The 25,000-nt window shown below is 42.6% G+C and overlaps 3 protein-coding genes across 4 annotated transcripts; 1 reads left to right on the plus strand and 2 right to left on the minus strand.

Moving 5' to 3' along the window:
- Window positions 1–12: 12 nt before the first annotated feature.
- On the minus strand, window positions 13–6,540 carry LOC121307689 (ubiquitin-protein ligase E3B-like). 2 transcript variants are annotated; one of them, XM_041239929.1, is made up of 15 exons: window positions 6,343–6,540; window positions 5,381–5,535; window positions 4,719–4,888; window positions 4,087–4,207; window positions 3,792–3,851; window positions 3,458–3,562; window positions 3,216–3,312; window positions 2,992–3,077; window positions 2,788–2,870; window positions 2,147–2,252; window positions 1,936–2,056; window positions 1,240–1,417; window positions 666–832; window positions 348–515; window positions 13–260 (listed from the first exon to the last, which is right to left on the minus strand). In XM_041239929.1, exons 3-15 carry the CDS (start codon window positions 4,877–4,879, stop codon window positions 85–87), a joined length of 1,629 nt encoding a protein of 542 aa, XP_041095863.1. In that variant the 5' UTR covers window positions 4,880–4,888; window positions 5,381–5,535; window positions 6,343–6,540; the 3' UTR covers window positions 13–84. The 2 variants fall into 2 exon arrangements, with proteins under 2 accessions (XP_041095863.1, XP_041095862.1); XM_041239928.1 differs by lacking the exon at window positions 6,343–6,540 and adding an exon at window positions 5,905–6,309.
- A 325-nt stretch (window positions 6,541–6,865) lies between these two features.
- Window positions 6,866–12,168, plus strand: LOC121307694 (BTB/POZ domain-containing adapter for CUL3-mediated RhoA degradation protein 3-like). Its single transcript, XM_041239939.1, has 7 exons — window positions 6,866–6,947; window positions 7,908–8,121; window positions 9,933–10,102; window positions 10,280–10,366; window positions 10,581–10,633; window positions 10,749–10,944; window positions 11,122–12,168. The coding sequence occupies exons 1-7, from the start codon at window positions 6,945–6,947 to the stop codon at window positions 11,338–11,340; spliced, it is 942 nt and encodes a 313-aa protein (XP_041095873.1). The 5' UTR covers window positions 6,866–6,944; the 3' UTR covers window positions 11,341–12,168.
- Window positions 12,169–13,552: 1,384 nt separating this feature from the next.
- On the minus strand, window positions 13,553–24,994 carry LOC121307691 (unconventional myosin-Ih-like). Its single transcript, XM_041239932.1, has 29 exons — window positions 24,174–24,994; window positions 23,878–24,076; window positions 23,542–23,622; window positions 23,185–23,364; window positions 22,330–22,428; window positions 22,055–22,168; window positions 21,900–21,971; window positions 21,679–21,798; window positions 21,163–21,230; window positions 20,752–20,857; window positions 20,436–20,516; window positions 20,205–20,296; window positions 19,951–20,045; window positions 19,729–19,775; window positions 19,551–19,631; window positions 19,359–19,464; window positions 19,051–19,282; window positions 18,864–18,940; window positions 18,457–18,525; window positions 18,241–18,325; window positions 17,522–17,681; window positions 16,945–17,028; window positions 16,585–16,678; window positions 16,009–16,064; window positions 15,572–15,707; window positions 15,132–15,202; window positions 14,826–14,923; window positions 14,475–14,574; window positions 13,553–14,266 (listed from the first exon to the last, which is right to left on the minus strand). The coding sequence occupies exons 1-29, from the start codon at window positions 24,218–24,220 to the stop codon at window positions 14,240–14,242; spliced, it is 2,877 nt and encodes a 958-aa protein (XP_041095866.1). The 5' UTR covers window positions 24,221–24,994; the 3' UTR covers window positions 13,553–14,239.
- Between the last annotated feature and the right edge of the window lie 6 nt (window positions 24,995–25,000).

The following is a 25,000-nucleotide window of genomic DNA, read 5'->3' on the forward strand; positions in this document are numbered from 1 at the left end:
CTAGTATAGGGTTAGTGTAGAATTAGTACAGGGCTAGTATAGGGTTAGTGTAGAGTTAGTACAGGGCTAGTATGGGCTGGAGGCTCACGTGATGAGGTGCCTGGAGCAGTCACAGAACAGCATGAGCATGGCCAGGAGCCTCTTGGACTCCTTGGTGTCATTGTTCAGGCACTCCATGAACAGCTTGAGCCCTCCCTGGGGTCCCAGCTCACAGATAAAGGCCCAGAGCTTGGGGAGCAGGTCGTCCAGGTAAGTCAGCCCTGAGGTAAAGAAGACAGATAAGCAGTGAAATCTGTCTCATTACAATGCAAGCCAATGAATGGGTTTAGCTGGTGGGGGGGGCTGACCTGTAAGGATCTGCAGTCTGATCTGTGTGAGCGTGGTGAGGGCAGTCTGGTACAGCACACAGATACTGCACACCTTGCGCACCTCCACCGAGTCCACACGCCTCCCCCCCACTGGCTTCAGGATGTTACGCACCGAGGCTGACTTCTGGAACGCGCGCTTGAAGAGATCTGGAGGGAACGAGAACAGGAGCTTTTAATAAAATAATCTTGATAACCTTGTATTAACTTGTGGGTACAGCTGGGCTCTACAGCTCGAGGACTGGGATCATGCAGGATGACAGTCCTGTGCAGCATACTAGGAGAGCAGTGAGCACTCACTCTTCACGGGTAGGTTGGTCTGCTGTGTCGATGACTGAGCGCCTGACTGAGCAGGCTCCTGGCTCTCCAGCTTCTTGCTCAGCACATCGCTGAAGAGCGTTCGGATCACAGTGACCCCCCACAGGTACTGCAGCTGCTTGGTGACCAAAGGCATCGACTCATTCAAACTGTGCCAAGGGGGACAGGAGAGGGGGGCGGGTTAGTGCAGTCACTCAGCAGGTAGATAGAGCAGTTTCATTTGAGAGGCTCCAAAGATGCAACATGCAATATTTCTGGCTTCTGGCAGAAACGGCCATTAAAGTAATTAGATATATACAACAAACTTGTACTTTTAAAGTATTCTTAAGCTGTATCTTACTAATTTCACAACATTTACACTGTTGCTAAGGAGGCAACAGCTTAATCAATGAAGGCTGTCTGAAGCGCGGTGTTGTTTCTGGTCAACAGAGTGGTTGGTTTTAAAGAAGACAGGAGTATGTGACCTTACAGCTCTGTTAAGAAAGTCTTATTTCTCTCTGATAGTGGAAGTGAGGCTAGGCTAGGTTTCTGGGAGAAGTAAACTGGTCTTGCTGACCCGTAGTCGACAGTCTGGGAGAACCAGCCCAGAACAGGGTGCCAGTGAGTGAGGTTGGACTTCTTCTGCGAGACGTATCTCTGGCAGTAGGACAGCATGTCGGTCAGGTCCCTCACAAAGTGGTTGGCTTCCTCCTCCAGCACCTTCTCAGTCAGGTAGCCCAGGTGGATGAGGTTCCCTGCAGAGACGCACACACACCAGCATCTTCACCATGTACAGACACACAAAAAAGCATCCAACGCTTCTGTTTCCTGTCTTTCCTCCTAGCTCAGTCTGCCTGCTAACTAAATATCTCTGTAGTTCTTAACAGCCAACCGTCTCCTCTTCAAAGATCCGCAAAAACATTTGTAAAAGCATGATGTCCCACAAGTGCAGTGGCTCTTCAAATAGTAGCTATTTACAGAATTACTGCCTGAGATGCTTGATCTTTTACCACCCAAAAATGGGTTTAACATAAAGCTCTTAAATGGTTAAGAATCTGAGGCAAGCAAGTGAATTCGGGACTCCACTGTTGCCCATAATGCTTTGCCTTGGTATTGGCAACTGAAGGGTCTTGTATATAGGTAACATGTATTTCTACTTCATTTGATTTCCGATCTCTCGGATTACTCTAACCGGAACCCTACTTACGGGCAACTGCTAAAATGTCTTCAGCGTTTAAGGTGACATTTCTGAAAATGTAATAGGAGTGCTTACCCAGAAGGCACAGTGTGTGGCTCCCTTCCAGGCACACACAGATATCACTGCACTGCTCCTCCCTGCTCAGAAACAGGATGAACTTCCGCAGGAGGTCGTGAGCCTGGATAGTGGCTATGCACTGCAAAGACACAAGAGCAATCCTGCCTGTGAATCACTTCCAACGCTGTGCGCCCAAATTTCGATATGTACTGCAATGACGTTTTATTACCTCCGGTGTAAGAGTGTGGAGGTGTGAGACGATGGCTGGGACAGACATGATGTGGATCAGCAAGGATCTCAACAGGTTATCAGAGAAGTGAGCAGCAATAACAGGCCTGAGAACACAGGGAAAGACACACTCCCTTACAAACAACCACATTTCAAAACAACCTGATTATACAGGCCACCTTTAGAAGTCATTACAAGCAGGTTTTTGGGGCTGTATTTGTTTGCATTCTTGGTCAGTTTGTAAGTTAGGCTCACAACGTGTAACTTAATAAACAGTGTACTGAAATGCACGGGACACAGGAAGCAAACGAGAAGCCTTGGAGCCAGCAAATTCATTAGGGAGTCTGCAGTACAGCGGCCAGAAAATTTACTAGAGGCTCAGCAGCAATACCAGGCAGCTCACTGCTTCGTTTCCTAACAAATAATTCATACGGATAGCTCAGTTCTATCTTAAGAATTACTGGAGGTAGCAAATTTAATAAAGATAATTCAGTTCTGGGATTGTAGCAACCAGAAAATCCAATACAAAGAACTTAAGTTAGCAATTTCAGTACATCATAGTAGCCTGGCAAATCAATAGAGAACACTAGCTTTACGGGGTCACAGCTGCAGGTCACATACAGTGATCAGGATTTCTCTTACCGTAGTGCCAAAGTAAAGATGGCTGTTAAAGAGGCTTTTGAAAGACAGGGCCTGGATCTCGCCAGTCCATTTGTTAACAAAATCTGCAAGAAATGAACGATTAACACCGGATTCGAAACGTGGCTATTTTGTCATTATGCATTAAAGTCCTGTAATAACATTCACTGTATTGCACTGACGGCCGGTGGAATGGCTTTGCGGTACCTGCAGTATAGTATAAAATCCCTTTTGATTGAGTTGGCCCATAATGTTCTCACAAATCCGGTTCAGGGCTGGCCGAAGGGCCTCTCCTACATCAAAGAGAAAAAATCTTAAGGAATTTCCCTTATAAAATATAACTGTGTTGTGACGTGGTAAAAGCACTGCAGTGTGCAGTAAAGCAAAGACATGGTGAAGCACAGATCCCAGTGCGCAGTGCCCGTGCTCACCCTTTACCCGGAGAATCTTCCACGTGCTCGTGTCTGTAAAGGTCACCAGCATGCTGAGGTACAGGGTCACCATCTTGTTGTCTTGCAGGATGTCCGGCTGAAAGAAGAAAACACGTGTTTTGTTGTAATAAGTAAAAATACATTTTTAAATAAAGTCAACAACATGTCAATCTAATACTGAATCTGTTATATTCTTGGAAGACACATGATAGATAGACAGACAGATAACTAGTCCCACCTACCTTTAGCTTTTTCAGGAACTCGCAGGATATCCAGAGGATGTCCTTTACCTGTTTTATCCACAGGAGAGTGAGGTCTTTCGAAAGTGCTAGGGACACATACCACACCTAGACAAGAAAAAACACAGGGCAACGATGAGCTTCGGGCACATGTCTTAACTGACTTTTACCGCTGAAATACAGATATATTGCCATTGTAAAGCTCTGTGAGAGGTGTAAAGACTTGAAGCACATGATTGGTTTGTAAGGGAGGAGTAAGATCGCTGCCTGTGTCACGCACATGGAGGAATGGGCTAGCTGTCTTTGTTGAAATGACAGCAGAAACGACAACACTAACCTTGGGTTCATTCTCCACCTCCATGCTCCCAAGGATGCAGCGGCACAATTTTTCAAACCTCTGGATAGAAATAAAAGATATGCCACACTGTGATACTAGGATTGCAACTACTAGCATTTCCTCAAAGTCCTGAGGGTCTGCCTGCTACTTACAGTATTACAAACTTATCTCAAGTCACAATACAGAGAATGAAATGCAAAGCACACTAAAAAACACATCACTAGAAAATGGTAGGTTTCTCTCTGTGATACCCAGCTAAAACTAAAGGAATAACACAGACAGCCGTCCTACTCACCAACTTATCTTCTTTCATTATGAATATAAATAATAATTTTCTTGCAATTTTAAAAATTGAAAGTGCGTTTCTTTTAGAAGATCCAGCATCACAGCCTTCAAAGAATTCATCAACCTCCCTCCTGAAAAAAAGAAAGTATAGATTCAGCAAGTTAGGTCACATTGAGCTGCTGAGCAGAAGAACCAGCACATGTTTTTAATACACTTCTCAAATGATTTAACTGAGAAATATATGCTTGCAGATGTAGACTTGCATCCAGAGGGAAAGAGTTTAAAGGAGTGCTAACTTTTAAAATCCATATACTTTATTTAGGATTATCATATGACTCCACGTACACAAGGACAGTTCAGGCTTTTCAATTAACATTGCAATGCACTCTGATACGTTTTACCTGTCTCAGGTACCTTTCACAGCAGGACTACACTTACCAGAATGCATTGGGATGCAAGTTGAAACTGTCCCAAATGCTCCTAGTGTACATGGAGTCATATGGCAACCTTAATTTTATTAATATTATTACTGATCCCTCATTTATTGTGCTAAAAAATAAAGTTTTTAGGAACGCCTGCAGCTTCGTTATGCTACCCATGCCCGTATTCCAGTCGGGGCTCCGTTCTGATTGGCCACCTCACCTGATTTGCTTCTGCAGGCGGCAGTGGCAGAGGAAGCGTCGGATGAGAGCCTGTATCTGTGTGGCAGCTCTCTCCCGCTCCCGCTGCCCCTTCCTCTCCTCGCGAGCCTGCCTGGCCTTGTCCAGGAACTGGGACTTGGAGGACTGAGCCACACCAAACATCTTTCACTCCTGACGGCAGAAAGCACAGGCTTACACCAGCCACAGAGTGAAACCGGCAGCTCTTCAATACAGTACAGCAGTGCAAACACACGTCATGGAGCACATTTTGACATGTTGTTGTACAGTGTATTTTTTGTTTTATCTCTCTGCATACAATGCTATTCATTTGCATTAAACATTGAGCTTTTTTGAACATGTGCTTTTAATATAACAGTTCACTACAGGGTGGTTATGTCAGGGAGGAAAAAAAAATCCCATTCACTACAGAGCACCAAATTGCATGAAACAAGACTCCAGAACGACCACCTCTTCTGGTTATAAAGGCCCTTATCGCTGACAGCTCAGAATGCAGCTGTTGCCCAGGGACACAGTACACCTCTTGGCAGCCATCCTACTGACTTTATAAAGTTGGCAAGAACCATAACATGCTGAGCTACACTGAATGCTTTATATGATGTCCCCCGTTTAAGCAATGCTTAAATAAAGAAATCGCGGACTCACCTAAAGCTTTGCTCTTGACTGCAGATTCACAGTTCATTACAGAAACCACATCATGCTTTGCCTTTCTCTCCCCGGCTCAGACCAATCAGCGAAATGCAGAAAACGCCGCAGCAGCGGGTTTAAATCCAGCAGCTAGCTGATCAGCGGTGTCATCTCTGAAGAACAACAACGGGAATAACGACTGCCTTTATAATGCCTAGAAAAACTACACAGCCTTCTTACGCAATCTGTTACAATAAATGCGCTTCCCGGTTGTATGCAAATAAGTAAAATGCCCTTTACCCGCTGTATATTCACAGGTAGCACATCGTGTAATATTAAAGGGATATTTAAAAGCAATGGGCTGAAACAACTATGATTTCGCTCACCACGGCAAGACAGTGTGCAACACGCGAAATTAAGGTGGGGGGATATTTACACCATATTTTTTCCCCAAAAAATTAGCAGAACATGAAAACTAGATGAGAATATAGTGGTTAAATATTATAATTACAAGTTCTAACACATCCGCATAGCCTACGTACAGATTGTTTGCTTATGATCGCTGTCACCTGAGATGGATGCTGTCATTCCTAATAGTACAGTATTCCCACGAACCGAGAACAAAATATGTATTTCTACACTTAACAGAAAAGTTAGTTGACAGTAGCCATTATTACAAATACCAGTTAGGTTAATATATGAAACAGTGTTCCTTCTACCTGTCTGTTAAACGATACAATACAACATAAAAGTAAAACACACACACAAACAAAACGAATAGCAATTTATGAACACCGAAAATTATGAACCCACACTATCGCTATTGTGTATGTTGTGATTGATAAAACGCGACTCCCTTATTAATATACTCGTGAAACAATTCGTGAATATGTGTTGTCAAGGAATTATGACGTTTTATCACCAGAGCAGGAAAATAAAAAAATAAAAAAAATGTAAACAATAAAAACAAAACCACACACTGAATTCAGCCATTAATCCTCGTGGTTTTACATCTAAACCCATCCGGGGGGAATCCACAGATTTCATTCTTCTTAACATTTACTTAAACTCCATGTTTCACGCTTATAACTAAAAAAAATAGATTTTTTTCTCTATAGATAGTTCGTCTTTTTCGTAACGTACGTGGATAAAGTGGGTATTTCAGCGTTCCTATAATATAGGAACTGTTTTTTGATGGAGTTCTGTTTGCGGTTACACACTGCGGGGCGGAAATGATTTTTGTTGGCATCATTGAGGGGCAGAAAGTGTTAAGATTAACAAAAACGCTCTGCTGTACCAAACATCTGCCCTGAACCTTTGAGACTACTCAGTCACTAACACTAACGTGTGTCAGTATCCTTTTACCGTCTTATTGATGGGAATGAACTGTTCGTTTCTTTAACAACAGTCCAGTAAACGTTCAACACAAAGTACAGTATAAAGGAATGTAGCCGCTCTAGATTTGAATTTGATCTCGGTGGTGGAGGTCATCTCTGACGGAAATGCATTTGTAGTAGCCGTGCCCTAGCCCGGAAGTGGGTGTTTCCTCCCTGACTGGTTCGCAGTGTTGGTTCTGGATTTGATGGTAAAACACGAAATAAAGTTTTTATTTATAAACTGGAAATATTGGGATTGTTTTCAGAATGCGTTCGACTTCTCGAGTTCGCCTGTAAAAGAAAAGAGATACGCTGTAGTTGTGTTTGCGGAGTTGTGTATTGTGTTTGTGTGTATGCTACGAACAAGAAAAAAAAAAAAAAAGGCTTTTAAACTTTAGTTTTCCGGCTCCAAATTGTATCATTTTACAATCTCACCGAGATCAAACTTATTTAAAAATAATTCTATTCTTAAACGCAATTATTGTGAAATTATTTGTAAACATACAATGTAACTGGATTTAATTACATTTAAGTACTGTAACCACAGTTTATTAGGAGTGGAGGCGTTAAAGGAGGAAAGTCATATCTTGGGTCGACTTTATCAGTAAGCTTAGGTGTAAAGAGACATGTTTAAAATATGTTATTTCTAATATTAAACTACTAGCTCGTCTAGAGAACACGAACAATGATCTGTAGCTAGGAGAAAGATACCCTTGCTATATTATTAATGAAAACCGTTCAGACGACAGTGAATCCTCTCGGGATTAGGGTTATGAATAAATCATTTTCAGTAATAAATACTGGATCCCAGTGGTCGCTTTATATATCCAGGGCACTGTTCTGACTAATTTACTAATAATCTAATAGCAATTATAAATAACTTTTTGAGTACTGTATATAAATATTTAGTTACTGTGTTCTTCTTTTAAAGAATTTAATTAAGAAGAAAACACTGGTTTGTGTCAGACCTGGAGTCAATTCCAATTCCAGCAGAATTCTTCACTGAAATTTAATTACAATTCCAATGCTGTTTTGTTCAATTACAAGTGCCAAGGTTCAAGTTGTGAATGAGCCCAGGTCTGGTTTGTATTGTATAGAATTTTACTGTTTAAAAAAAAAAATCCTTATATCTAAATACATCTGTGTGTGTGTGTGTGCTCTGAGTGCAGGAAGAGATGTCAGGAGAAAGTGTGGTGAGCACGGCAGTGCCGGCAGCTACGACCCGGCCCACCTCATTCAAGGGCTCGAGCCCCAGCTCCAAGTACGTGAAGCTGAATGTGGGGGGAGCGCTGTACTACACCACCATGCAGACCCTCACCAAGCAGGACACCATGCTGAAGGCCATGTTCAGTGGCAGGATGGAGGTACTCACAGACAGTGAAGGTATGGGCAGGATCAAAGATTTTGCACCAGCAATACTGCAAGGTCTTTTGCTTTCATAAGAATGCAGTGCTTATGTGTACAGTACATATCACAGGGCTGGATATAAAGCTTACCATTGCATTGCAGGTTGAGTTGTGCCGTGTTTCTCTGTGATCTTATTTTGTACAGGTAACAGATTTTATAGAACAGAATTAAGAAATTGCTTTTGTACATGCATCCAAGGAGCCCCAGACAAAGCAGAGCTTAATGCCAGAGCTGCTGATTGGTGTAAGCAGGGTCAGAAGTAGAAAGATCTTTGTTCTCTAAACCCCCAAAAAAAGAAAGGAAAAAAAAAAATGCAAACTCTTGGCCGTATTCAGAAATATTAGCTCTCTGAAATGAATTGAATAATACTTTATGAATGCTGTCTACTGTTGTACAGGCACGTAATGAAATCAGCACAAGATTATGCCTTGTGTGTATACCCAATGCTCTTACAGGACTGATGCTGTACTGGTGTGTGTGTGTGTGAGAGCGTCATTACAAGCTTACATATTCTTCTCTTTTTCAGGTTATTGGGTTGAGTAATGGCAACAAACAAAATGATTACAAAACATTACAGCTCAGGCCTACTAATTGAATCTTGAGATACTAAACTAAAGAATTGCAGTATGCACCAGAACACTGCATTTAATTCATGCCTTTGTTTTAGTTGCATCTTTTGAATTTTCAGTACGCAGCGTCCAGTCTTAATAGATATGAACGAAATTTGTATTGCCACAGTTCTGATCAAGGTCCGATTCACGACTGGATTATACATCAGTGCTTGTGAAGTAGCCATATACTGTATCATCCCTCTGGCTTTGGTGGTTATTTTAGGTTGAGAAAGCCTACTATTCTTTGGAATTGACGAGTTGAGAATAGTTACTAAAGCAGATTGCGAACCATAAATCTTAATTTGTATTAGCATATGGTGTTGTGGAGTTGAAAATAGTAATTCTTAATAACAGCATGTGGTTACAAACATCTGGTTTGGTGCAGGATGTCCAAACTGATTCTGGGTTAATCATATCTAGAGTCTCTCTCTGTCTAATCCTCCCACTGTATCTGCATCCCTCCTTTTTTGTCCCTCATTCTTTTCTCTCTTTCTGATTTGTTTGAGCCGCAATACTAAGGAAATGCCTGGCATTTAAAGACTTGATTTTACTGAACAAAAAAAGGAAAAGAAGAAAACAACCTGGTCTTGCAGAATTGTTACTCGATTTAAAGCCTTTAAACTGTGTATGATGTGTAACTGTTTATTTCTTTACTTTGTGCTCTAATCTAAACGTACAAACTATACCCCTTTAAAATCTGCCTATCTATAAATCTGTTTGTATCGTACCCTATTCAATATTATGTAGGATTTCTAAAGCCACAATTAAACTGTATATGTGTTGGTCATTCTGTTAACAACTTTTGGCCAACAATACTTTTTTTCCCCTATAAATAGACCCCAAAGTTTACAGATAGTGGACTGTATTTTCCACTGTGGGCAAACTACAGGAAAATTATCCACTCCACAGTAAATATGTGATGCGGGCAGTTTGCCCACGGAGCCACTGTGTGTGGGCCAGACTTGGCGTAATGATGTAGTGTGTTCAGTAATAAAGCAGAGAAACCTAATGTGTGGGATGAACTCAACTTGATTGGAGAACAAAGAAAACATACAAATATTCCTCTTTGAGGCCTATGACACATGTTAAAAATAAGTCACTTCTGGGAAAGGTAGTTTGTTTTTTCAATTACCTGTGTTGGCTTGTGTTCCTGACTGTCTCTCCTGTCTCCTACAGGCTGGATCCTGATTGACCGCTGTGGGAAGCACTTTGGAGCTGTCTTGAATTACCTGCGTGATGGAGCGGTGCCCCTGCCTGAGAGTAGGCGGGAAATTGAAGAGCTACTTGCAGAGGCCAAATACTACCTTGTGCAGGGGCTGGCAGACGAGTGTCTGGCAGCACTGCAGGTACCAGCCTCCCACCCGTTCTGTACCCCTTTCTCTCTCTGCTTACCTGGTTCAGGGGCTGGTAGAGACAAGCCTATCCCTATTGTTGGTTTACACCATCCTCTCTGTCTCTACCAGTCTCTCGCTTTGTATGGATTCTACCTCAGAAGTGTAATGGATTTGATTTTGTCATTGCAGAACAAGGACACATACGAACCATTCTGTAAGGTCCCTGTGATCACATCAAGCAAAGAGGAACAGAGACTGATAGCCACCTCTAACAAGGTGAGCAACAGCAGGGTCATCCTTCTATTGATCTCAGTAAGAATACCACAACCGAGTGTTCTGTTGATGGGTCTTGTAATGGCTGTCTGTGGACTAGACCGAGACCACTGGAGCTTACTGTAGTTACACACTACTGTATATATTTTTGGAATCACTTTTTCTGATTTGGTGACTCATGCTGTGCCTAACCCCTAGCGATCTCTTCTTTCATCAGCCTGCTGTTAAGCTGCTGTATAACAGAAGCAACAACAAATACTCTTACACCAGGTAAGCAACTGCTCCTGTGCTGAAGAGCAGCTTTCATTGGTTGCTGTTCTGCTGTTTTGTAAAACACCCATGTTATTTATGCGTCTTGAAATTGTGTGCGTTTGTTTTCGTGCAGTAACTCAGACGACAACATGCTGAAGAACATAGAGTTGTTTGACAAGCTGTCGCTGCGCTTCAACGGCAGGGTCCTCTTTATCAAGGACGTCTTGGGGGACGAGATCTGCTGCTGGTCCTTTTACGGGCAGGGCCGCAAGATCGCTGAGGTCTGCTGCACTTCCATCGTGTACGCCACTGAGAAGAAACAGACGAAGGTAGAGTTAATTAGGCATGGGAGTGGGGCCTTGATGTTCGAGCCAAAGCACTGAGTGGCCTGGCAGTTGGTGTTTAGGGACAGGTAGGCAGGGTGGCTCCAGTAACTAGACCTCAAGCACTGGGATGCTGTGTGAGTGTTGAGGTCAGTGCTAATCTGAGGTGTTTGTGTGCTGTAGGTGGAGTTCCCCGAGGCTCGAATCTATGAGGAGACTCTCAATATACTTCTGTACGAGGCGCAGGACGGGCGTGGTCCAGACAATGCTCTGCTGGAGGCGACAGGGGGCGCTGCGGGTCGGTCAAGTCACCTGGACGAGGACGAAGAGAGGGAACGCATTGAGCGAGTGAGGAGGATCCATGTGAAACGGCCGGATGACAGGACACACCTCCACCAGTGAGAGGAATCAGCTGACCTTCCCCTACCCGCGCAGCTCACCTCCACTTACACTGCATCTCCTGCAGACGCTCCCCATTGGGATTCCTACAAAGGTAAAAGACAGCAACTGTTCATGGCTGTGTGCCATCTTAATGAGTCTTTCCTATTACAGTTACTATATGAATTCCCATATTCAATACAGTCACTGCTTTCTGCCTTTGTCCAGAGATACTGAATTTGAATAGACCTTCGGTTTTGTAATTTTTAAAGGAAATTAATGTTTGTTGCTGTATTTTGCCTTTAGAAGGCACTGTGCTGCCTGTAAAGATGGGATCATAACTCACTTAAACTAAGACATGTTGGCAGCCTATGTTTATGATAGGTATGTGACATGGGGTTTGGAACACTTTATAGAATTCACACATCAGTCAGTAATTTTGTGGTGAAGGCTGAGGTGTTTCTTCATTAGTCTGTCTACAGGATTAGAGCCTGCCTTAGTGCACACATCCTTTCTGCTTCCAGACTGATTCTCAGAACAGGAAAGGGTCGTGCATTTCAGCGGTTTGTTGGTGGGAATGCAAGTCTGTGTTTGTGTAAGTATGTACAGAGAGAATGTACATAAACATGCAGATTGTTCACTGTATACACACAGTGTAGCAGCAGTTTTAAATGGTTTGATTCAGGGTTGAAAGTCTTTGAGTCATTTTCTGTAAGGTCCACCTAATTCCTACTTTTTAATACAGCTTGTATATTAATATTCCAATGCTTCGAGGTGCTGATGTAAAGATGCGGTTGAAAATAAGCAAATAGTAATGGTTGGAAGACAACTCGACGTTGCCGTTTTTTTTTTTTTACAAAAACAAAGCAAGCCTGAAGAACAAAAAAAAAAAAAAAAAAAATTCTATCCGTTTTTGCAGTTCAGGACAATACAAATCCTAATTCCTCTCCTTTCCCAAAGCAGCTATAAAAGGTTGAGTCTCCTGTACAGTAAATTTGTCTTATATACTTGTGTGTGAGTGTTTGTTTGTGATGTGAGTTTTTAGTTCCATAAAATTTTAATTGATCATAATTCTTAATTGTTAGCTTCTTACCATTATGAATTTGTACTATCAGTAAAGGTGCTACTGAATGCAACGTGCCTGGAGTAATGCGCTGTTTCAGTGGGTGATATCACTGGAGTCAAATTGATTTGTATTCTTATTATTGGCAATTTTAAGCTATCTTATTTAAAATAAACTTTTATACATAAATTCTGTTTTTTATTCCTCTGGACATAATTCAACAGTGTGAAAAAAAAACCACAGATTAACAAAACTAAGCTTCTACTGTATAATGAAAATCAGATCATGCAAATTTCTGTTCCTGTACCATGTGATTCAGTATCTGCATTCTCCCTTGTTTCACTTTGAATGCTGCAGAACCTAAACAAATAAGACACACAAACTAAACTTGTCTTCTCTGTATTCCAAACATGGGCATTACATGTGTTGGCTTTATGTTAAAGTGATTTGTTGGAGTGATGTGTGTAAAATGACGTCATGCTTGTAGCTGTTGTAGGGGCCCCTGATAACTTCCATTAGTGACCGTGTTGGTGAATAAGTGCACGCTGAGACCTATCACTTATCTGTTACCTGTATTTAACATCTTGGTATTACAGTAGGGGAGGGGTTGTGAGGTTAGAAATTAAGAATATCCTTCCAAATTTACAATAATGACAAACCTACAACATGGCACGTGCTGCAACAGTGGTCCTTACCATTAGAGGGCAACATTACATAAGGAACAATAGGCTCTGACCAGTTAGCACAGGTTCAGTCATAGAAGATGGTCACTTCTACGCATAGTATTCACCCCCCTCATTGCAAACGCTTGGAGTAAAGTCGGGGTTTTCCCAGTAGATGCAGTAATCTCAGTCCTTTACTGTATTACATCTCACTCGAGAGCTAAAGCCTACAGTGTAATCTCTGCTGAGCTGCAGTAGAAAACATGTTGGAATCAATACTGTACTTCATTCCAGGCTCTCCCAACGGAGTGTACGTTTATTTTGTTAGATACAAATCTGTATTTTTTACAATCATCATAAAAACTACGAAAAACAACAAAAAACTGTCACTTTATTTAGCTGTGCACAAAAAAGCCTAAACTATATTTATAAATATTCTGTGTGTATACTTCACATGTACTTGTACGCTAATAAAATTTCTACAAGACCTTTTTTGTCGTTTTGAATTTATTTTATTTAAACATGGTTTTGTATGTATTTAAAATGTTATGGTACATATGGCTTCAATATCACAAAATAACAATTAACATGATGAGCAATGTGAACTGTCATTTGTCCAACAAATTTAATTCAGTCAAGCATGTGGAATGAGTCTCTTCTAGACACGTACAGGAGGAAACCTTAAGAAATCAGGACCAGCCAATTAAACCAGTGAGCTAATTCACAATAATCTTTTACACTTCGGATTCAGACCGTTCTGCTGAAAGCTGTCGTTCAAGCAGGTGCTGGTAGTTAAAGTTCAGACAATATTAACAGCGTAGCTGTGATATAAGGCAGTGCCAAATGCACAAACTGGTTTTAAAAAGTGTCTTTTTGGTACAGCCCTTATTTTTAAGTAATTATTTCAATCCATTCTGTGTTTTGTGGTATACATACAGAGTACTAATAATTGTCCTATTTTATATCTTAAATTATACAACAATCGGACACTGCTCTCCCACTGTTTTCTATAGAGGTGGGCCGTTCTGTTTTAACGGAATAAGAGATGATTCCAATTAAGGACTCCTGTTCTAAAAGCACTGCTTATTCTTACTCTGTAAGAAAGAAACCATAGAGGCAAGTATTCACTACCATAACAACTTGGAGCCCTCTTTGCAGTCAGTCCAGGATATGTTCAGAAAAGCAGACTCCTAACAGATCATCGAGACTTTGTTCTTGGAGACACCTGGGGCAAATAAAAAAAGAAAACCAAGCATTTCTTTTCAGGTATTTAAAAAAACAAAACACAAAACAAAAAAAACAACCTGCAAGCTGCATTAATTTAAAAGGATCATGGTATTTTGTTAATAATAAATTGGATGTGTTTGTTTTTGTGCAGGGACATTACAGGCTTTGAAAATACCTTGATATACAATCTAATACATCAGACTCACCACCATCAGATGCCCATTCTTTGCCTTGTAGACCATTGGCTCCTGCCCAGTGCTGAAGTCAATAATTCCTTCTTTCCCAGGCTGGATGGTGAACTTCATGCTGCGAAAGAAACAGATTGAATTAGCTGCTTCTTTCATGTGTGATACATTTCTATGTTTCTTTCCAGTCCCTAAATCAAAATAGTTTGCACAGGTTGTAAGTGTCCCAAAACCACAGAGAGAAAGCAACAATACATCCACTTCCAGTTACATTAAACCTACAGTAATGCAAATTCTAGCCATGCTAAAACAGATGATGTCCATTTCCATACTGGTCCACATTTACTACAGGTTGAAAAGGTGCTTGCTTACCTGCCCTGAACTACCTTTATGGAGTTCTGTTTGTTGGCGAACACACATAGCTTTGTCACAGTCTCAAACACGTGCTCACACTGCAGGATCACATCGCCCTGGAATAGAACAGGGCAACTCAGAACATACTCCCAAAGAAAGACACAAACTGCAAGCAATAAATCATTTACTGCTGACGCAATGCTGCTCCAGTGATTGCAGAATGATTAGGATTAGATTTGGACTTACTGTGTATTTGATATACACAATAAGTCCAATGTCAACCAGATCCCTGTGGGGAGAAGTAGTAAAGATCCAGGCTCTTACTTTCTGTTTGTTTTCCTCACAAGGGACGTGAATTACGAACACCCCATCACTGAGACTGCTGACAGACACACCTGGAAGAGCAAAGAGCAGGACACCTTTACAGTAAACAATCTTGCTGCAGCTTACAACACAATGGGGCACTGTGGGTCAAGTAGCTAATGCCATTTTTAAATACTGGTAACTAATAATAAAAGGTTTACTAGGAAGTGGTTTTAGCCATGGCATTCCGATTTGTGGTTGTTTTGCACATCCCTAAAAGAGCTTTAACATTTGAGCATTATTTAACATTATTAATCTCAACACTTGAGCCCCCCCGTACCCCACTTGGTGTTGGTGCTTCTTGTTTTTCTTCAGTTTTTACAGCTCTTAACTGTGAAGCTCAAACTGAAGTGCTTGTGTGATACAGAGGCAGTTCTGTGCAGTGGTTGTGACCCCTTTACCCTTCAGTGTGGCGTAGTCCACTCGTTGTTTTATCTTGGCTTCCTCCACCACGTACGCTGCCCCCTGGGTGAGAACGAGCTGCCGCGGGCGGGGCCTGTACCCATTCCTGTCGTACTTCAATACCGGAGTGCCGTACTGCGTGAAAACACACACACACACAAACACAATGAGTAGGACAACTAAGGATGTACTTTGTGCATGACTTAGTCCTTCATATGTGACATCACGTCCGACTAGACAAATGAAACTTTTCCCCAATAGTGACCGCTAAGTGGCTTACTGGTGGAGAACTGAAGGTTCTGTATTCCAGCCACACACACGTTTGTGTTGATCTGAAAGAGCAGGTATTGGTTGTGTGATTGGATGCTGCTTGGCATTGTGTTCCGAGCTGCCGACGCTGCCAGCTGCCACCCCCTTAACCACATGGCTTAATTACCTTGATCCTCTCGTTTCGAATCATCTGCAAAACCTTCATGTTTATTTCCTGTTCACCTGAATGCAAAAACAGCAAGTATACAATTTAGCGCAGGGATTTTGAATTAAAAGAATTATAAATACGGTGTAATGCAATATTTTGGACACCGTAACTTTCTAAACAATAAAGTAGAACTGCACGTTTGCACTGCGTTTTTATTGGGTCGTTTTATTGCATTGCAATATATATATATATATAATATATATATAGTATATATATATAGTATATAATATATATATATATATCTAATAATTAGTTCGTGAAGCATAAAGAAAAACTGGCCAAGATGTGTCCCTGTTGTTCTATATCAATGGAATTTCTTACTGTTGCCATTAGCAATATAAGCTGTCTCCTTATTGTTGTGTTTAAGATAATGGTGATAATCCTAAGTGATATTAAAAATAGATATATTTTTGCCACTGCTCGTTAAGATGGAGGCCATCATTTCAAAAGCTGTCAGTAACGGCACATTGTTGTTTTTTTCAATGTTATTTAATGCATGTTCTGCAGTGTAGGAGGCTTGTTATTCATTCTTACTGAGTCTGGTGTCAGTGAAAGGTTTGGGCACGGTCTGTGGATAGCCCTCTTTCTTTCCTTTAAATATTGCACTGGTCACCACTTTCAGCTGCAACTGTGTAGAGGAAGACAAAATGTTTACTCCTCTTCTTTGGTAGGTTAAAAACATTTGTGTTTCTCTCATGTTAAATATGCACAGTCATTTTTTCCATGCTCTCAAACTTACATTGTGCATTTACTATAGTATGCCATGTTTTTTTAATATGCTTACCATACCTCTCTGGGCTTCCCTGTGCTTTATTACACTTTGCTGTGCTTTTACTATGGTAAGGGTTAAGAGTTCCAGTCCTGCTTGATCATTCTCCCTCCTCCCATCCTTACCTGTGCTTTGCGTTGGGCGCTGACCTCTCTGACATACCTCCGGACCATGGTTCGATAGCAGATCTGACGCAGCATCTCTGAGGTCTGGACAGACGACAGCAAGGACTATGAGTGAGCCCCGAGCCCTGCTGCAGAGCCTCACAGCCACGGTTAGAGTTCAGCTAAAAAGCAAGCCTGTGCTTCTTCAGCAGTTAAGCCTCCTGTGAGCTCCTGTGGACATTGTTAACTGCCTACTTGTTTGTTGCCACTGCTGGCTCCCCTTCTCAAAGCATCTTGCCCGTGTGTCACTATGTGAGTCAAACAGCACAGCCGTGCCGCTACAACAGCAGTGGAATCTTCAAGCTCTTTCGGAGTGTTTGTTGTACTGTGCTCTTGTAATATTATTAATATAAAGTATAATTATAGAATTATCACTGTAATTATAAGCCATGCTTTCTAATAGGGCTTTCTTTCTTTCAAGCACAAGGGTTTATAAGACTGACATTTTGCCTACAAGTGATGGCCAAAAATTGAATATTTTCTATGGAAATGCTCGTGTCACAGACCCTTGTCTTTCAGTGGATAAAGACGACCTCACCTTCTCCATGATGGCCGGAGGCTTGAGCCAGGTCTTGTCCAGGACTTGTTTGGGGAGGTGCTCTCTCAGTCTCGTCAGGTAGTTGTATCGGACAAAGTTTAAATAGTCTGTATTTTCATCACAGAGAGGCTGGTTCCTGTACATGAAACCTTTTATAAACCTGGCAGGGGGAAAAGAAAGTCAGTTCGACCCGATAGCAGTGCAGTCTATTGATGCAGAGAACAGCAGGCATTGGAACTGCATTATCCAGACACCAATGCATCGTCTGCTATACCAAAAGAAGCAGGCTCCAGTTGACAGAGGTGTCTTTCTGTTACTCAACACAGTCAACTACAAGAGATTTAATTATAGAAACCCTATATATATATATATATATATATATATATATATATATATATATATATATATATATATATATATATATATATATAGTTTTTACTCAAAAGAGCTAACTTCCCAACATTACTGTATGTTTAACATACTTTTGTCAATTAATATATAGATCATTAAATTGGGATTTGGGATTTTATGACTGACATTTTTTTCTATAGATTAAGCAGGTAGAACTGTAAGAAACTATGAGTCACGTAGACAAATGTTTTGGCCCCTGTCTTCTTCAGTGTGCTCTTTTCAATCCCAGAGTCCCTCAGTGTGCTCTTTTCAATCCCAGAGTTCTTCACTATGCTCTTTTCAATTCCAGAGTTCCGAGGGATTCTTACTTTTTAATGGTGCGGACGGCCCACTCCCTCTTCTTGCGGTTCCTCCTGGCCAGCACTCCTCTAAAGCATGTTTCGATCTTGATGGCTATGGGACAGGATTACACAGCTCTCTCAAACCAGCCTCTCCACACCACTGTTCTGTGTTTATCATCAGAGGTACAGTCTGCTAAACGTTTCCTGTCAGTCGAAGAGCTCTTCAGCACAACGTTCACTCACCTGCTTGTTTTTGCTTGTGGTACTCCCCCTTCACTCTGTATCCTTTATACTTGGCTTGAATCTTCGTGGCTACAATGTAAACAAACAGGCAGGATAATGCAGACTTAGTGGTATTATAGGCCCTATTTACAAAATTCTTTTAGGACTGCTTTCTGTGAAGATTATAAATATAGGGCAGGCTCTCTTAGGTTAAACAATTCTTTGAAACATTTGAATAAACTTCTAACCTTTTCTTAATTAATTAAAACTAGATTTAAAAAAATCAAACATCTCAACAAAACATTCCTTAAAATAGTCCCTAAAGTTTTGTGAGTATAATTTTTCTTTTGTAGGGTGAAAAAAAACCCAAATGCCTACATTTATAAATAAATGAAAGAACCAATAAAAGTGTCAGTAGTAAACCCTACCCAGCTCATGCTTGCAGATCTGAAATGCATCTTCGGTGGCGAAAAGCGTCCTGGGGTATCGGATAAATATCTTCGTTCTGAGTGAAGAAAATGAAACAATCTGGAATTTCTGAATTGCCGAATTACGTTGAATGTTTAGTACTATTCCAATACAATACTCTCCATCTCACAGCCCGGGGCTTCTCACCTGCCCAGCTTGTACTCGTCTGGTTTGTAGCCGATGTACTTGACCAGCCTCTCGACGCCCTCTGCAGGCAGGCCTCGCCAGTGCGGCCAGGTATCGGGGCACAGAGACTTGTACCTCTGCAGGAAGATCTCGTACCGTCGGCGGTATGCAAAACCGGCCCGTCTGACCCGAAGGTGCTCCATCAGACCCAGATACTTCACCTGGTGCCGAACCAGCACATCATCAAACCGTCCTGAAAGACAGAGAGAGCGATCAACAGGGGTACAGTACAGACTGTACATCCACCTCTAACCTAGTGCCAGCCTCACCTGCCTGCTTGCCATCGTTGGGTTTCAGACACCGCACGTAGGAGGGCTCCTTGGCCGTGAGGATCTTAATCAGCCCCACCAAGCTACTCTTGAACTGGGTGGCAACCTGCGGGCACACAAACACCCTCTCAATCACTCTGCCTTCCGAGCACACTCAGGGATGGCCTGCCTCTCACTCTCTCTAGTCCTTACCGTCTCGGGTCTCTTCCTGCTGTCCAGCTCTGAGGACACAAAGCACTGCTTGACGATGAGATTGCGGGATTTGCACATCACCTGCGAGAAGAGGTCTGGTCAGCCCCCGTCAACACTGCCGACAAGTCAGACAGATGGACAGGCAAATGTATCCATGCTGCTAGAGTCATTTTCTTACCTCTTTGATATTTCTATACAAGAGATCGTTGTTTTTATCCAGAAATCCTGTCGCAATGATAAAAAGGATGCATGTGAAGAACTGGTTAAACCTCCGGTGCTCAATCACAGAACTTAATAACGAACTATATCCAAACTACTGACGGGAAAGAATGTTTTAAACAATGCTCCCTGCACCACTGTATACAGTTATACAGAGTGGGTGCATTGTGTTAGTCCTCACCAATGACGCAATAGGTAACCTCCCCAGCATAGTGTAGCAGCCTGAAGTCTCCGCGCGCTAGTGTCTTGCGTGTCTTCTGATCTGCCAGCTTGTGCCTGGAGACAATGGGACAGGGCAGGGTCAGGGGTTAAGTGAAAACGAAGCACCCCTGCAACAACCAATAGGTTCTTCATCAATGCTGCATGAAGCACTTTCTCTGGATGTCTTAACACAGGCATTCATTCCATCTCCTGTGAATCTACAGCGGTACTCACGTCACAAAGTGGGGGTGATTCCCCACCGTCTCCTCCAGCTTCTGCAGGAACGTCAGGTCTGTGGCCCCCCCCAGTCTCAGGCACTCCTCGTCCTGGTTCACAGAAAAAAAAAAACACACATTCAGATTTGTGGATTGGACTGCTGCCTCTTATTGAGTTAGACTGTGCAGATGAACCCGCTGTGCTGGTGGAACTGTCCTGTGATCACTACCCTGCAGCTCACCAGCTTACCAGGACTGAGATGATGCCTCTGTATTTCTCCTCCACCAGGTCACAGATGATCTTGTTGTTGAAGTATTGCACTGGCTCCCACTGAAACACACAGAGGGGAGCAGAGCAAAGAGATGTTTAGAGCTAAATCACTCACCTTATTATACGTGCCTGAATACGTCAACCACACACATCTTGTTCCCTGAGAAGTCCTGTCCCTGAGTTGGTGAATTGAATTACTCTGGCTAGGTGGGATTTAGACAGGACGGAATTGAAATGCTTTAAAGACACCAGGGTTTAAATCAAACCAAAGCGACATCAACAGCAGTGTAGTCACCTCGATGCCCTCCATCTCATACTCCTCTTGCTCTGATTTCAGGGTGAGCTGGATGAAGAGCTGCTGCAGCTTCTCGTTGCAGTAGTTTATACAGAACTGTTCGAAACTGAAACACAAAAACAAAAACCTAGTGTTTTACCGCACAGATCAATCGAGATTCTTGCCAGCTACACAGAGACTAACTTCTAGTAGTATATGTACATAGCAAACAGTGCCCCTTTACTTTCAAATGGAGTAACTGTTGCAAGGATTTTAAAGCACACACCCACTGGCTGTTAGTAGTCATGGTTATTGTATTTTTACTGGTCCATAAATATACATTTATAAATATATAAATGTACTTCCTAGAATCCCAACTCAGTTTGTGACATGAGAATAGGCAGATCTGTTGTGGGGGTGAAGGGTCCATACCTGTTTATATAGAACACTTCAAAGCCATAGATATCGAGCAACCCTATCACTGTCTTCCTGCTGGGATCCTGAAGTACAGAGCAGAGAGACACACAGTCAACAGGACCACACGGACTAGAGCCACCCCACAATAAGAAGCTGTGTCAAAAGAGCAATGTGACGGGTAACACCAGCACTGATGGCTTTTGACGTCTACACCTCACCAGCTCGACTTCATACAACGTTAACCCTTGCTGCTGAGACATCTCCTGAATCCAAGTACATACGCTAGAACTTGAAAACCTAGTATTGCAAAGAAAACAGAATGTGTGGATTCCAAAGTACCGGTTTGCCTTACCTCATTTTTCTAACACGTATATACTCCTACGCCATCTAGAGACATGTTATGTATTCACCTCAACTTAAAGTCTTAGATGGGCCGTAGATCATGGTGGTTCTCTGCACGCCCAACCTCAAAAGCAACGCCATGGAAGAAATGAAGAAGCTGCATCTGTGTGGAGGCTGTCGGGCCCTTACCTGGTTCGCCAGAGACTCGTTGATCTTGTTGACCAGCCACGTAAACGTCCGTCCATAGATTGCTTTGGCCAAAGCGTCTCTGGCATAGTAGGCCTGATCTACATTCAAAGGGCTTAGAACCTGGAGGAAGGAATTTTTTGCCAAGATGACAACAAAAAAAGGTCCCAACCTAACATGTGGACAGAGCCTCTTTGGAAGGGTCACGATGCATCACTTCTTACCTCCTCTGCCCTGGTTTCTATCTTCCTGTGAGTGAGAGCTTCCTGTAGCACCAACACCGACACCCCCAACAACTACACAAGAAAGAGCAAGCAGTCAGAGAATCCCAGCTCCCTGCCAGTCAAACAGCTGTATGGATTCTCAAGTGCAGGTTTACCTTTGAAATCCACCGCAGCTCTGCGTTGTTACCAATGACAGCGGATCCCTTATTGTCTGCATCGTACTGAATGTTTCCCAGGTGAAGGACACTGGCAATGATCCCAAAAAGGTGCTTTAAAGGGAAGGGTTAGAGAAGAAACTGTTAAGCCACAGACTCAATTCCCAGCTACTGTATCGTCTATTCTTATTTTATTGGCTCTCAGATCCCCTGTACACAGTTCTATGTACATACATTTGTAGTTCCATTTGTAGTTATATTTCTGAGGCGCTCACCTCAATGTCGTTTTCATTGAAGTCAATGACGGAGAGGGCTTTGCGCACTGTCCTCCAGTTACTCTTGTCGTTGATGGAGCTCACTTTGGCACATTCACCCTGTCAGTGGGGAAAAAAGGCAATTCAGCAAAGCAATGTGTCAGAAACAACAGTGCATGCAGCAAAACCTTACTGTGTTTACCTGTATCAACAGTATAGAGAAGTAACACCAATCCATAGCAGGCATGGACATTATCTTCCCCAGGTAACAGTAGGTATAGAGGCAAAGAAAAACCCTTATTTGTGCCAATGTACCAGGTAGCTGTAGTGCTGTGTTTAGTTCTCACCTGTTCTAGGTAGCTGTAGTGCTGTGTTTGGTTCTCACCTGTTCTAGGTAGCTGTAGTACTGTGTTTAGTTCTCACCTGTTCTAGGTAGCTGTAGTGCTGTGTTTAGTTCTCACCTGTTCTAGGTAGCTGTAGTGCTATGTTGGTTCTCATCTGTTCTAGGTAGCTGTAGTACTCTGTTTAGTTCTCACCTGTACTAGGTAGCTGTAGTGCTATGTTGGTTCTCACCTGTTCTAGGTAGCTGTAGTGCTGTGTTTAGTTCTCACCTGTTCTAGGTAGCTGTAGTGCTGTGTTTGGTTCTCACCTGTTCTAGGTAGCTGTAGTGCTGTGTTTAGTTCTCACCTGTTCTAGGTAGCTGTAGTACTCTGTTTAGTTCTCACCTGTACTAGGTAGCTGTAGTGCTATGTTGGTTCTCATCTGTTCTAGGTAGCTGTAGTGCTGTGTTTGATTCTCACCTGTTCTAGGTAGATGTAGTGCTGTGTTTGGTTCTCACCTGTTCTAGGTAGCTGTAGTGTTGTATTTAGTTCTCACCTGTACCAGGTAGCTGTAGTGCAGACAATTGCGCTCCAGCCCCAGCCAGCGCAGCAGCTCCTCTTCTCCCCCCTCCACCAGCTGGTAGAAGATGTGGAAGTTCCTCTCTCCGTGGTTCTGGTGGACAACGCGCGATTTCTCCAGCAGGTAGCTTAAGATGTGTCCGCCCACCGCCGCCCCCTACGGGAGAATAAACAGCCGTGCGGGGGTTTTGTTTCAACCAGGGAAGAAAGATTGGTTTTGAAACTGTAGTGTTAGTGCAATAAACAGGAGTACTTTACCACATCAGCCCATTGATCCAGTGGTAATAGAATTTATCTGTAACTAGTAGACCGCTGCATTCTGGGTTCACTCTACCTTGAAATCAAACTGGATGTCCATGTACTTCCCGAAGCGGCTGGAGTTGTCATTCCGCAGAGTCTTGGCATTCCCAAAAGCCTGGAACAACGGCAATCAATTACTGGAGAAAACCTTAATAGTGTAAACTTAACAGGTTTTAAAGTGGTGGGACAGGGTTTCATTTGACCAGATTTACTGTGGGGTTAATAAATTATACTGTTCAAAACAGAACGCTTACAACCCAACATGTTCGAATTAGAGAGCTTGATAAAACTGGCCCCTTGAGTCAGAGCCCCCAGCCTCATCCCCAACACCATCCCCATCCCCATCCCCATCCCCACCCCAGCCTCTCACCTCGAGGACAGGGTTGGACAGCAGCAGGCGGTCCCGCACAGTCTGGAGCTGCTCGGTGCAGGGGCAGGTCACAGCATAGTACTGCAGGATCTTCTTAGAGGCCTCGGTCTTGCCCGCCCCACTCTCCCCGGAGATCAGGATGAAGTGGTTGTTGTACTCCGTCAGCATGGTGCGGTAGGCATTGTCAGCCAGGGCATAGCTGAGGCAATCAAGAGGCAAACGCAGAATTGACTGCAATATTCTGACATGCTGTTTTAAATGAACTCTTTCACATGCACCGTACAGGGTGTACTCACAGATGGGGAGGCAGCTCAAAGAAGTTGACCCCCATGTAGATTTCCATCTGTTTGGGGGTGTAGATCTCCAGGTCCTTGTAAGGGTTAACTGAGACCAGCAGGGTGCCTATATACGTCTGACAATTCACACAGACAGAGGAAGAGCATTATTAATCTACTGTCGACGAAGGGCAATTGTTAAACTATACAGTCCACACCAGGTCTTGTTATTAGTTTTTACATGTACTTCTGTTTGATGGAATATTGTTTTATGGATAGTTCTTGTGGATTGTTAACTGTTTTAGATACAGTTTAGGTGAAGTGTATGTAAAATAACCAAATATGAAACCCTAAAACGGAAAAAATAGATATCCTAAACAAAGACATTACCAAGTATATATGTGAGCCGCATGAATGAACCAACATTTCATTAAAAATACTACATCAGCAAATACATAAAGTTTCTAGTCTTAACCGAGTTTTACCTCTAATTTGTCATTAACTAGCCCATGTAAACTAATTAGTGGGTCTTTGTCTCAGTTGGAGTGTGTGTTTGTTTGTAGTTCGAGTCAGAAAGCATACTTTGCTTTGAGGATCCTGGCATTGGATGGTGCCTGGAGTGTATCTGAAAACAATGGCAGAGTCAGCCAGGTGGTTACGGTGACAGAGGTACAGACTCATGCCTGCTGAAGTCTGGCTCAGTCCTGAATAGTACCTGTCTGATAGTGATTCTCCACCTCAGTTGACTAGCTGGAGCGGTGAGGCATAGCCCTGGCACTCAGGGACCCAGGAGGAGGCTCTGATTAACTGAACGTGATACTGATGAGGCAGGCTCCCATAATCAACTC

This window comes from Polyodon spathula, chromosome 58, assembly GCF_017654505.1.
Source record: "Polyodon spathula isolate WHYD16114869_AA chromosome 58, ASM1765450v1, whole genome shotgun sequence".
Lineage (NCBI taxonomy): Eukaryota > Metazoa > Chordata > Actinopteri > Acipenseriformes > Polyodontidae > Polyodon > Polyodon spathula.